The sequence below is a fragment of the Schistocerca piceifrons genome, chromosome 2 (assembly GCF_021461385.2).
Source record: "Schistocerca piceifrons isolate TAMUIC-IGC-003096 chromosome 2, iqSchPice1.1, whole genome shotgun sequence".
In the NCBI taxonomy this organism is placed as follows: domain Eukaryota; kingdom Metazoa; phylum Arthropoda; class Insecta; order Orthoptera; family Acrididae; genus Schistocerca; species Schistocerca piceifrons.
In genome coordinates, this window is record NC_060139.1 from 10,708,654 (window position 1) to 10,723,365 (window position 14,712).

General features: G+C 38.0%; 1 protein-coding gene across 2 annotated transcripts in view; it reads left to right on the forward strand.

The window, feature by feature from the left end:
• The first annotated feature begins 3,340 nt into the window (after nucleotides 1-3,340).
• LOC124776332 (dihydroorotate dehydrogenase (quinone), mitochondrial) overlaps nucleotides 3,341-14,712 on the forward strand; it is a 48,714-nt gene continuing 37,342 nt past the window's right edge. The window contains exons 1-4 of one of the 2 annotated variants that reach the window (XM_047251271.1): nucleotides 3,341-3,397; nucleotides 10,209-10,418; nucleotides 10,521-10,720; nucleotides 13,400-13,591. In XM_047251271.1, the coding sequence (XP_047107227.1) occupies nucleotides 3,356-3,397; nucleotides 10,209-10,418; nucleotides 10,521-10,720; nucleotides 13,400-13,591 (644 nt within the window). In that variant the 5' untranslated portion in view covers nucleotides 3,341-3,355. The other variant, XM_047251272.1, reaches the window with a different exon arrangement.

Here is a 14,712-nt window from a genome sequence, read left to right on the forward strand (position 1 = left end):
AACACTTGAGCCACAAATTCTTTCTGATATACAATGGACCTTAAGGATCCGTAGTATACCACATGATAATTGCATTGAAGTTGAAACTCTGCATACTGGGAAATGTAAAGGATTACACCACACTTCACATGTGAAACCATTTATTGAGAAATAATTTGCTTTCTGAATTAGTCGTTGTTATAAGACTTCTGCTTCACATTACTAGTACACTTTGTCACACTTAGAAACTGTTAACATGCAACAATATATTGAACTCAACTATCCAGTCAAGAACCTAGAGAAAGTATTAAGACTATAATTTTATAGGTCGCCTTGCTAGCAGATGCAATTACGGACATTACGGTGAAGTTTTTAGAGGTTTTTGGAATGTCGGTTGCAAATGTAAACAGCGTGTGAAACTATCGGCCTTTGTGAATATTCTGCTTGGGGTGTTCCATATGCATGTGCAGAATATTTTGGCGAACATCTTCTTTCGAAGAATCCACTGAAAAGGGCCGAATGTGAACTCGTTTTGTAACAGTGTGTTGCCTGTGTGAATCTCGTAATATTTCGGGTTGGACTTAGCACATTTCTGGCTGTTTTACTTGTGATATAAGCTGCGCGAACTAGTAGTAGATATACTACCAACGTAAATGTGGGCTTGATGACACAATGAATGAAAAGGACCGGAATAAAACATCAGTATCTACAAACAAACATTTCCAATGGAGGGAGGAAGCACCCACTTTGGCCGTTATTAATAGAGATTTACAGGTTTATTTTGTTACTGGAGTTATATGGACTTTGTAATCATAAGTAGGGATGGTGGTTTTCTTCGACACTGCTTTTCTCATCGTCTGCATAGTACCTACGAATGCAGAGCAATAGGTGGTGAATGGACACTATACTGAAGCAAAATAAAGATTATAAAACCCCACATTACTGGTCCTATCCTACATCAGAATGAGGGAACTTCACAAATGCGATTGTTCGATTATTAAGGAATTATCTCCAGTAATGTACTGGAATGATAAAATATTTTTTTATTGACTAAACAAATACTGTTTTTTATTGTTATACTTATAGTACCATAAATTCATGCTGTGATATGATTCAGGCTGTAGAAAAAATGTTGAAATTTAATTGAAAATTGTTCATATTAGTTGACAGCTTCTCACAACTACTAACACAGGAATGAAAGAACGGATGTCGAACAGCCCTTAAATAAGCATAATAATGTTATAGACGTCATTGCTGTCACAATGTCAGTAACACGTCCAGTGCAACACGCGCGCGATTAATACATATAATTCTGGACACTTCCTGTGATGCCACTTCCCCCAGACAGATGATAAAATCGTATAGTTTTTTGTGCATGGGTAGCCACCGGCCAGCGTGAAAAAAAAAAAACGCAGAACGAATGCTACCCAGCCCATTCTCGATGCGCAAACGCAGCTGTCTGCAAGTGCACAGCATGCGAAAACGCATGGTGCAGCCAGCACCATTTGTCTGTATTTTTTATGTGAATACCACCAGAAACACGGAAAAACACGTGCGTGTGGTCGTAGGTAGAAATCCAGGATCACACACTCAACGAAAGTGTCGCCACAGCTACATCTACATCTACATCTACATTTATACTCCGCAAGCCACCCAACGGTGTGTGGCGGAGGGCACTTTACGTGCCACTGTCATTACCTCCCTTTCCTGTTCCAGTCGCGTATGGTTCGCGGGAAGAACGACTGTCTGAAAGTCTCCGTGCGCGCTCTAATCTCTCTAATTTTACATTCGTGATCTCCTCGGGAGGTATAAGTAGGGGGAAGCAATATATTCGATACCTCATCCAGAAACGCACCCTCTCGAAACCTGGCGAGCAAGCTACACCGCGATGCAGAGCGCCTCTCTTGCAGAGTCTGCCACTTGAGTTTATTAAACATCACCGTAACGCTATCACGGTTACCAAATAACCCTGTGACGAATCACGCCGCTCTTCTTTGGATCTTCTCTATCTCCTCCGTCAGACCGATGTGGTACGGATCCCACAGTGATGAGCAATACTCAAGTATAGGTCGAACGAGTGTTTTGTAAGCCACCTCCTTTGTTGATGGACTACATTTTCTAAGCACTCTCCCAATGAATCTCAACCTGGTACCCGCCTTACCAACAATTAATTTTATACGATCATTCCACTTCAAATCGTTCCGCACGCATACTCCCAGATATTTTACAGAAGTAACTGCTACCAGAGTTTGTTCCGCTATCATATAATCATACAATAAAGGATCCTTCTTTCTATGTATTCGCAATACATTACATTTGTCTATGTTAAGGGTCAGTTGCCACTCCCTGCACCAAGTGCCTATCCGCTGCAGATCTTCCTGCATTTTGCTACAATTTTCTAATGCTGCAACTTCTCTGTATACTACAGCATCATCCGCGAAAAGCCGCATGGAACTTCTGACACTATCTAGTGGCATACTGCAGTTGCATTGTAGTTACATGTGTGAATTCCTAGTTTTTAGTGGCACAACTTAAGAGTCGCAACTTTTGTCATGCCACAAACAGTTCAGCTTGGTTATACTTTATTGCGCCACTTTCGTGCCACCATTGTTCCCTGGCGGGCAGTATTTCAAAACACGAGCATTCTGTCGCAGTTATCGTGTTATAACTGCTGCTGTACGCCATTCGATTTCAGTGTTTTTTTAATTGTGATGGTGATCAGGTACGCTCTCGCAGCTTCTAGAACTAAAAGAACAGCAACCTATGTTTGGTTTTCTGGAGTAATGTGTGTGTACGCAAACCAATGATGTATCTCACTGTCTTAGAGGGTTTTTGAATGAATAAAGTAACTTAATATATTTAATCAAAAAGCGAGTCGTACGGACTTCGTAATTTGTGACACCAAGCATTATATAAATTGTGGATCCTAGTCAGGAAATAGTTCCAGAGTGTGATGTGGCAGCTTATAAAATAAAAAAAATTAGTTATTCGAAATGCCTATGTCACTGAATATAGTAATATTTTGAAATCTTTGCCATTGCAGACGGCATTTTCATCTCTGAGTGTTATTTCTTTTATAAATTTGTTTGTTTCCCCTTGTTTTATCCTTGTGTGAAAAAATATTTTCGGATCCAATATTTGGGTTTCATCTTCCTTGTATTTAACTTTTGGCACAGTTCTAAGGCTGCACTATAACATCCACATGATTTCAATGTACGTCATATTGAAAGCTGTGCAATTTGTGGCGTCCTATGTGAATGGTAGCTCACGATGCCACTACAGCGAGCCAAAAGCTGTGGCGCCACATTAGACGCGTGTGAACTCCACTTAATACGCATTGCCTCTGGAACAGAAAACCTTGACTCTTTGGCGTTTCATGAGCGTGTGTTCTTCAATAGTAAACTTTGGAGGGCGCAATGTATGTTTTGCTAGTCGTGATGGGTGTTACTTGTTGTAGTAAAATTTGAGGTTGTGAATGCTTTACAATCATATTTTGTACACAATGTTTTGAAAGAAAAATTTTCTTGCGTGAATGCAGTCGTCTTATATAAAGCTGTTAAATTTGATGTTATAAAGAAGGCATATAATTTTATAGTGCAAAATTTTGTGTTATGAACTAATCCGAAACTGCACTGCCAGTGAGGGACAATGGCTTTGGTGAGTAGCTGCTGATTGGGAAAAATATACTGTAATGGTTGAAGTTACCCATTGGATTTGACGAGAATAATGCGCTGGATTAGCGAATGTCATGAGTAACACCGTTACTTCGCTGCAATTACCTTGATTATTGCGGCCTATATTTTTTTCTTGACATTATTTTGGTTTGGGATAACATTTGGATAGTTGTATTTCATTATTTTCAGTGATTATTTAATTAACTTCAAGTAATAGCGTTTACACTTTCCATTTTCTTTGGCCGTCATTATAGTGAAAATAACGATAAATTGGGATTTCTGTGATGTTAGAGTAATAGATTTTTTTCACAATGGGAAACAGAAAAATTAAAAAAAAATTCGTTGTCATCGTATACATAGCTTAATATATTACACAGATTGCACAGATAACCGAAATGACTACAGTGCCCCATTACTGTTGGCATTATAGAAGGGAAATGTGGTGACTGTGTACATCTAAGTGGGATAAAGTACCAAGCCAAAGAAGTAGCCTAAATGCATACTGCACTGAATATTTCTGCGAGTGCTGTTAGTAGCCTTGGGAACATCTAAATTAACAGTTCTAGTGGTGTATGTGCCTCTACCAGTAAGTGTATTTAACTTTTTCTAGCAGTCAGAGGTGATATTAGATTTACAATTGATGAGTTGTTATGTGAGTAGATTCCCACATTGATTGACTTCAGGTAATACTGATCCAAGGCAGTGAGAATTACTAAACGTTCAGCTGCAGTTTGTTTGCCACAGTAATGTACTATTAACCAGACTGGAAATAGGTACTGATTGATAGTAATTTCTAAATTCAACTTTGTTTCGCAAAATAGACATGAGTTCTCCAATAGTGCACTGCATGCCTCCTATGCTGTAAAGGCAGCAACAGAAATTTCACCATTAGTCAAGTTTAGTTAAGAAGGGGGAAGTACATACAATGCTAAATGGTAATTCAATCACAGTATTCAGAAAGGAATTAACAGGAAAAACAATGACATAAGTTTACTAAGAAAGACAGAAGTAAAATATTCGTACAGTATTATGAATCTAGTTTTCATTTACAACATATCGGGAACAATTACAATGGATGCCAAGAAACAGAGTGGCTAACATATGGGTTCGAAATATCATTGACCGGGGGCAGAGAGCCTCTTTATTTCATGCTGATTCAAGATTTAAAAGTGTGTTACAAGAAACGTTGCAAAATTGTTCGTTGTGTCATCATGAAGGCTAATCTGCACTGTTAAAAAAAAAGAAAAAAGCCAAGATCAAAGCAAACATTATTAGGCTTGAAATGAATGAACTAGTAGGTTAATGATGTTCAAATATTTCATGACAGTAGTAGTGAGGCAGACTGCTACATTCAAATCATTGCCCTTTGAAGATAAGCAAAACATTTACCATTCAAAGTAGACAGGCACTGCATATGCCAACCTGAGACACAAATTGCTAAAGAAATTTAATATCAATTTAAGTTATGTCTCATGTTGGCATTGCAGTGCCTGTCTACTTTGAATGGTAATTTTTTTGCTTATATTCAGTGGGCAATGATTTGAATTTAGCAGTCTGCCTCACTACTACTGTCGTGAAATATCATAGTTACTGAAAAGTAGTAACACTTGGTAATGAAGTCTTCCATGACAGAGCTATGGAATAAAAGGTTCGTGACTAATTTGCCACATCAAATATGAATAAAATCGTAAGCTCATGATGACTGCCTCCATCATCTTCATCAGGCGTTAATTATGACCCATCACATGATGATGATTTCCAACCAAACGGCTAAAGTATTGTCATATTACGTACATAAACAAGAAATTGAGAATCCCAATTAACTGAAAAGAAAGTTAAAAATGTACCTAAATGAGTCACTCTTAGAAATTATACAGATATTTAGAATGATAAACATGGATCCAACTTCAGCAACTGTGTGGCAGTAAAGTGTAGAGGTTGAAAAAATCAAGAAGGTATCATTATCAGGAGAAAGAAAACAGGCATTCTACGGATCGGAGCGTGGAATGTCAGATCCCTTAATCGGGTAGGTAGGTTAGAAAATTTAAAAAGAGAAATGGATATGTTAAAGTTAGATATAGTGGGAATTAGTGAAGTTCGGTGGCAGGAGGAACAAGACTTTTGGTCAGGTGAATACAGGGTTATAAATACAAAATCAAATAGGGGTAATGCAGGAGTAGGTTTAATAATGAATAAAAAAATAGGAGTGCGGGTAAGCTACTACAAACAGCATAGTGAACACATTATTGTGGTCAAGATAGACACGAAGCCCACACCTACTACAGTAGTACAAATTTATATGCCAACTAGCTCTGTAGATGACGAAGAAATTGACGAAATGTATGATGAAATAAAAGAAATTATTCAGATTGTGAAGGGAGACGAAAATTTAATAGTCATGGGTGACTAGAATTCGACAGTAGGAAAAGGAAGGGAAGGAAACGTAGTAGGTGAATATGGATTGGGGCTAAGAAATGAAAGAGGAAGCCGCTTGGTAGAATTTTGCACAGAGCATAACTTAATCATAGCTAACACTTGGTTCAAGAATCATGAAATAAGGTCGTATACATGGAAGAAGCCTGGAGATACCAGAAGGTTTCAGATAGATTGTATAATGGTAAGACAGATTTAGGAACCAGGTTGTAAATTGTAAGACATTTCCAGGGGCAGATGTGGACTCTGACCACAATCTATTGGTTATGAACTGTACATTAAAACTGAAGAAACTGCAAAAAGGTGGGAATTTAAGGAGATGGGACCTGGATGAACTGAAAGAACCAGAGGTTGTAGAGAGTTTCAGGGAGAGCATAAGGGAACAATTGACAGGAATGGGGGAAAGAAATGCAGTAGAAGAAGAATGGGTAGCTTTGAGGGATGAAATAGTAAAGGCAGCAGAGGAACAAGTAGGTAAAAAGACGAGGGCTAATAGAAATCCTTGGGTAACAGAAGAGATACTGAATTTAATTGATGAAAGGAGAAAATACAAAACTGCAGTAAATGAAGCAGGCAAAAAGGAATACAAAAGTCTCAAAAATGAGATGGACAGGAAGTGCAAAATGGCTAAGCAGGGATGGCTAGAGGACAAATGTAAGGATGTAGAGGGGTAAGATAGATACTGCCTACAGGAAAATATAAGAGACCTTTGGAGAAAAGATAACCACTTGCATGAATATCAAGAACTCAGATGGAAACCCAGTTCTAAGCAAAGAAGGGAAAGCAGAAAGGTGGAAGGAGTATATAGAAGGTCTATGCGAGGGCGATGTACTTGAGGACAATATTATGGAAATGGAAGAGGATGTAGATGAAGACGAAATGGGAGATACAATACTGCGTGAAGAGTTTGACAGAGCACTGAAAGACCTGAGTCGAAACAAGACCCTGGGAGTAGACAACATTCCATTAGAACTACTGACAGCCTTGGGAGAGCCAGTCCTGACAAAACTCTACCATCTAGGGAACAACTTGTGTGAGACAAGCAAAATACCCTTACACTTCAAGAAGAATATAATAATTCCAATCCCAAAGAAAGCAGGTGTTGACAGATGTGAAAATTACCGAACTGCCAGTCGGATTCCGTAGAAATGTAGGAACACGTAAGGAAATTCTGACCCTACGACTTATCTAAGAAGAAAGATTAAGGAAAGGTAAACCTACGTTTCTAGCATTTGTAGACTTAGATAAAGATTTTGACAATGTTGACTGGAATACTCTCTTTCAAATTCTGAAGGTGGCAGGGCTAAAATACAGGGAGCGAAAGGCTATTTACAATCTGTACAGAAACCAGATGGCAGGTACAAGAGTCGAGGGGCATGAAAGGGAAGCAGTGGTTGGGAAAGGAGTGAGACAGGGTTGTAGCCTCTCTTTGATGCTATTCAATCTGTAGATTGAGCAAGCAGTAGAGGAAACAAAAGAAAAATTTGGAGTAGGTATTAAAATCCATGGAGAAGAAATAAAAACTTTGAGGTTCGCCGATGACATTGTAATTCTGTCAGAGACAGCCAAGGGTTTGAAAGAGCTGTTGAACGGAATGGACAGCATCTTGAAAGGAGGATATAAGATGAACATCAACAAAAGCAAAACGAGGATAATGGAATGTAGTCAAATTAAGTCGGGTGATGATGAGGGAATTAGATTAGGAAATGAGACACTTACAGTAGTAAATGAGTTTTGCTATTTGGGGAGCAAAATAACTGATGATGGTCGAAATAGAGAGGATATAAAATGTAGACTGGCAATGGCAATGAAAGTGTTTCTGAAGAAGAGGAATTTGTTAACATTCAGTATTGATTTAAGTGTCAGGAAATCGTTTCTGAAAGTATTTGTATGGAGTGTAGCCATGTATGGAAGTGAAACGTGGACGATAAATAGTTTGGAGAAGAAGAGAATAGAAGCTTTCGAAATGTGGTGCTACAGAAGAATGCTGAAGATTAGATGGGTAGATCACATAACTAATGAGGAGGTATTGAATAGAATTGGGGAGAAGAGGAGTTTGTGGCACAACTTGACTAGAAGAAGTGATCGGTTGGTAGGAGATGTTCTGAGGTATCAAGGGATCACCAATTTAGTACTGGAGGGCAGCGTGGAGGGTAAAAATTGTAGAAGGAGACCAAGAGATGAATACATTAAGCAGATTCAGAAGGATGTAGGCTGCAGTAGGTACTGGGAGATGAAGAAACTTGCACAGAATAGAGTAGCATGGAGATCTGCATCAAACCAGTCTCAGAACTGAAGACCACAACAACAACAAAACCATCAACAACAAGAAGTGGTTCTCATCAGGAACAGTTTTTGCAGTGGGTATCAGTGCATTTAAAACTGCTCTCTTCTGGACTGGATAATGAAAACTCAGGACACTAAGATCTAAATTAGTGTTCATCTGCTTGCGGTACAATGAGTGGCCAAGATAGTATTATATAATTAGCAACCTGTCAGAAGCTGTCTATGGTGTATATAAGGCAACCACAGCAGCAGTTTTGAGAGTCAGTAATTGTCAAAAGCTTGAAGTTTTACTCTGAATTAACATCCCAAGAAGTCTGGGAATTCTTTGTTCACAGTACTGTACTAGTCAAAATGGGAACCATGTAATTTAAGAGGAGGAGCAGAATCCTTTTTCAGGGCAGCTGCTTCTCACCTACTGTATGTGTCTAACATAGTCTAGAAGTAATTCTCATAATTATCATTTCAAATAAATTCACACTAGTCCTAATTTGTTTTAGTACACTTTACAGAAGCAGGCTGCAGTGGCTGTTTTTGCCCATTAGCATGTAACTTAATTCATTCCATATCTTTAAAGAGTGTTCCTTATTGTTATAGCTATGGGATACATTTTGTGCATGAATTAATGTGATGCCCTAATCTGGTCCATGTTTCCCTCCCAAATGAAAATTATTTAATTAGATATTCACTGACTAATGTTCAAATCTAATTGAGGGCAGTTTCGTTATTAAACACAGTGAATACTTAGAAAGGTGTCTGATGTCAAATTGTAGAAAGGTGTCTGATGTCAAATTGTAGAAAGGTGTCTGATGTCAAATTGTGGGGGTTTTTGGAGTATTTTAAATTCTTCGTGTATTGTAGAAATGCGGGAATACTGAAGTGTTTGATACTGGTTATTGGTTTCTTCTAGCGATGTCATCAAAACAGTGGATATATGCAACTCCTGTAAATCCAAAATAACAACTGTGAAGTCACCCTCGCAACCATAATATGCACACAAAAACACGAAAATATTTGGAATAATCATAAAACCAGTACTCCTTTTGATTAATTGTAACAAACAGAAAATACTTTGAAATGTAAAACTTCTGCTCTGTCCCTTCCCAAACAATCAGTAATTGAATGATTTTTCTTTGGGAACAAAGTGATGCAGATGATCAATAACAAAAATCGTAAGTTAAATAACTGATATTGCTAGATTAAACGTTTGAACCAAGTTCAGCACCAAATCAGTTTCCAGAAGTTGTTATCCCTACAGTGTCAGATAAAATCATTGCTACTGATTGGAGCCACTTCCTAGGCTTTCCACATTTTTGTCACTTAACTTATACTGCCTATATGCAATACTTCTGAAGAAACATTATAATGCTCATTATGTCCTGCGTCTCCTCTGTTGAAGTACATCTGTTAAACTTCTCTGTCGAATCCATCACACATCTAACACACACAACAGTCTTTTACAAATAACACTCCCTTGACATTGAAATACACCACAGAGAACAGTACATTGAGTGAAAACCTGCATCAGAATGCCCTCTTCCTACATGCCAACTTTCAAACACATCTCCCACATATGACATCACATGCAACATCATTACGTAATGGTTCAAAGTGAGCACTGAATATACATTTTGGTAATACTTCAACACCCTTAGTAATCTTCAGTCAGTTACCGTAGTATTAACATGTCCCAAATGTCTTTGATTTTACTTATTCATTTTTATTATTTAAAGATTAAGCATCAGAGCTTATTTCAGTAAGATACACATACATGTAATAAATTATTACATAGTTGGCCTTCATATTTAAACTGTATATTTTTGTTCTTTTTTTCCACAGAACAAAATAAAATCCCTGCTTTTAGTTTCGGGTGGTGCTGCAGGCATGTTTGTAGCATTAAATATTTTCCAAGAAAATGAAATATTTTATGAGAAATTTTTGATGCCTGCCTTGCATAAAGTTGATCCTGAATTTTCACACAATTTTGCTGTAACAGTCTCAAAATATGGTTTTGTCTTGAGAAGCAAATATAAAGATCCAGATACTTTGGTAAGACAGTGTAAACTTTTACTTCATAGTTCAGAATTTCTGTAGTGTTCATTATTTATAGCATTTGATCATATTTTCTAAATTTTTTTAGTTTCATTCTAGAGCACCTCACTGGGAACATTAAAATTGAATAACCCTGTTGGAATTGCTGCAGGATTTGATAAGCAAGGAGAAGCTGTAGAAGCTCTTAATAAAATTGGTTTCGGATTCGTTGAAGTTGGTTCTGTCACTCCTGTACCTCAACCTGGAAATGATAAACCTAGAGTATTCCGTTTGCTTGAGGATGAAGCAGTCATTAACAGGTACAGTAACACAGTGAGAGGAAACTACAATAATTGTATTTCATGATAAGGATACAAAAAATAATGAATAACTTTTAGTATTGATTTCTACATGTGGCTGTCAATATTAAAGACATGTACACTGAAGTGCCAAAGAAATAGGTATAGGCATGCATTCTCAAATACAGATATACGTAAACAGGCAGAATATGGCGTTGCGGTCGGCAACACCTATATAAGACAACAAGTGCCTGGCACAGTTGTTAGATCGGTTACTGCTGCTACATTGGGATATAATCAGGATTTAAGTGAGTTTGAACGTGGTGTTATAGTCGGCACATGAGTGATAGGACACAGTATCTCCAAGGTAGCGATGAAGTGGGGATTTTCCCGTACTACCATTTCATGAGTGAGTGTACGGTGAATATCAGGAATCCGGTCAAACATTAAATCTCCGATATTGGTGCAACCGGAAAATGATCCTGCAAGAACAGGACCAACGACGACTGAAGGGAATCATTCAATGTGACAGAAGTTCAACCCTTCTGCAAATTGCTGCAGACTTCAGTGCTTGGCCATCAACAAGTGTCAGTGTGCGAACCATTCAATGAAACGTTGTTAATATGGGCTTTTGGAGCCGAAGGCCCACTCGTATACCCTTGAAGACTGCGTGACACAAAGCTTTATGCCTTGCCTGGGTCCGTCAACATCAATATTGGACTGTTGATGACTGGAAACATGTCGCCTGGTTGGACGAGTCTCGTTTCAAATCATATTGAGTGAATTGCTGTGTACAGGTATGGAGACAACCTCATGAATCCATGTACCCTTACATTGCAGCAGGGGACTGTTAAAGCTTGTGGAGGCTCTGTAATGGTGTGGAGTGTGTGCAGTTGGACTGATATGGGACCCCTGATGTGTCCAGATACAACTCTGACAGGCAACACGTACCTAAGCATCCTGTTTCATCACCTGCATCCATCCATGCCCATTGTGCATTCAGACAGACTTTGGCAATTCCAACAGGACAATGCGGCATTCCACATGTCTATAATTGCTACAGAGCAGCTCCAGGAACACCGTTCTGAGTTCAGACACTTCTGCTGGCCACCAAACACGAACATTATTCGGCATATCTTGGATGCCTTGCAACGTGCTGTTCAGGAGAGATCTCCATCCCCTCGTACTCTTACGGATTTATGGACAACCTTGCAGGCTTCATGTTGTCAGTTACCTCCAGCACCACTTCAGACATTAGTCGAGTCCATGTCACGTACTGTTGCGTGCTCGCTGGGTCCCTACACCATATTAGGTACGTGTACCAGTTTCTTTGGCTCTTCAGTGTATATTAAATTTGTATGTTATTCAATTATGATTTGTCACAGTTGTGTGTGAAACAGTTCTCTCAGACAGACAACAGTTGCTTTAACTTAGGCTTGCCAGTTTTGTTACTGTTTTACTTTGTACTATGTTTCTTGTAGTGTTACTAATGTGTTTTTGGGTTCTGCTTTGTAGATACAGTTTCTAAATAATATCAACAGCTTTTTCTTTACTGCATAATGCGTATTAAAAAAAAAAAAAAAAACTCGATGAGTGCAAAGAGCACAAGGTCCTATGTAGGGTCAATGACCACATCTTGAATTCTGTGTTATTCTTGTGAGCTGAAGAGACTCTCCGAACTGTCATCATGGCATATCTCTTGATATACCAGAAGATTTTTACAAATTTTCTGTGAAATTACATAAGGTGATGGAAATCTGAAAAATAAGATGTTCACTTTAATACACTCTCAGCATATCATTAATTTCTGTTGTAAAGATGCAAATGTATTTACATGGTAAAAATATTGATGTAAAGTATAAGTATTTGTTTCTCTGCTCCCACTCTGAGTATTTCAGTCAATTCAACATTTGTACTTTTCACATTTTAAGAGCTAGTAATGTCTTACATGTAATGCAATCTAATGACGTTAAAATTGAGTACCACAAACAAGTACGAATCTTACATGGACATATTGTAAAATGATGATCCTGTCGTAGCTGGTATGCCAGTTGTCATTGTCATAAAAAGGGAAAATCTGCACTTCCACTGCCACATGGTGAGAAGCATTGCATGCGATAAAAGGCTTAGATAAGTAATCATACATTGGCTGGCATACTGTTCGCACTTACCCAGTTTTATTGTGAAGTGCTAATTTATAAAGCTGTGGCATGAACAAAACATAATTCATCGCTCATAGTGTTTGAAAATACCCACACTCCCTTGATGTCTTCATTTCACTTGACTGGTGTAGATTTAATGCAGTGTGTGTGTGTGTGTGTGTGTGTGTGTGTGTGTGTTTTACCCTCTGCTATACATCTATTCTCTTACTTGGTTTCGTTATTGCAATGTAAATTCGTATCTCTCTCTTTCATCATGATTCATCATTGTAGATTTATAGTATATACATACTGACAGAAATTCTAAGAAACGCTTGGATGATTGCTGTTACAAATGATTTTTGTATGTAATATGTGTGAGAGTACATAATACATGATTCATCATTGTAGATTTATAGTATATACATACTGACAGAAATTCTAAGAAACTCTTGGATGATTGCTGTTACAAATGATTTTTGTATGTAATGTGTGTGAGAGTTCATAATAGGTACAAAATGTAAAAAATATTTTGAAAAACACTGCAAAAATTTCTTTGCAGATATGGTTTCAATAGTGAAGGCCATGACATTGTATACAATCGATTACATAATTTACGAAAAACCAATTATGTAGGAATCATTGGAGTCAATCTTGGTAAAAATAAAAATTCTGAAGACCCTTTAGAAGATTATGTGTCTGGAATCCGGAAATTTGCTGATGTTGCAGACTACTTAGTCGTAAATGTATCAAGGTAGGCAGTTCAAAATTTCTCTTAGATTTTTGTTGTTGTCTTTCTTTTATATCTAAAGAGCCGTAAACCCACGAGAGTTAATTATTGCAACAACAAAAATGAAAGGTGCAGTTTGTTATAAATTCTGGGAAATAATGTACTCATTCAAGCTTTGAAATCAGTGTGACCTAAGCTAGATAAAATGGATGACACTGGAGGTCAAAAATTTTTTCCAGAAACGTTCTGCAGTGTGGGTTTAGAGCTCTTTCTGCTACCATCTTAGTGCAGCCTGTGATCACACATTTTTCTAAACTTGTGTTCACACAGTGGTTTCTTTTTTCTTCAATTTGTAATAACCTTCGTAGCAATGTCGCCGAAGATAAATCATAAGAGTAAGAAAATGACATTAGAATGAAATGTGAAATTATTGAAAGATGTGAACGTGGTGTAAGTGTTGCTGTTTAGCGTGCACAAGCAATCGGTCTACATCAACTATGTTCACCATCCTTGAGAACAAGGACAAGATTAAGGAGAGAAGAGTATCTAAACAACAGTTTTGTTATCTGGATGATGTTGAAAGGTTGCTCCTTATATGGGTAAATGAAAAGCAATTGCAAGGCAACACTATTAACAAGATCATTTGTAAAAAGGCAAGAATGATTTTCGCCGACCTCTTTAAGATGGTGCCAGGATCATCACTGGCCGAAGAAGTGTTTAAGGGAAGCTGTGGGTGGTTTGAGAAGTTTTGGAGAAGAACCAGTATCAACAGTGTTGTGAGGCACCTCAGAGCAGCCAGCTCCAACACAAAGGCAGCAGACAACTTCATCAGCAACTTCAAGATGCTTGTGGGTTCTGAGGGTTATCTGCCGCAGTGGGTTTTTTATTGTGACTGGACAGGTCTGTTCTAAAGAAAGATGCCGAAGCGTGCCTTTATAACAGCAGAGGAGGATGCATTGTCCAATCACAAGCCAGTGAAAGACTGTCTCACACTGCTATTCTTTGCCAATGCAGGTGACAATTTGAAAACTAAACCATTGCTTGTTTATCATTCAGAAACTCCATAAGCCTTCAAAAAGCATGTTAAATGTGATATGGAAGTCCAGCAACAAGGCTTGGGTGACACATGATCTTTTTTATGATTG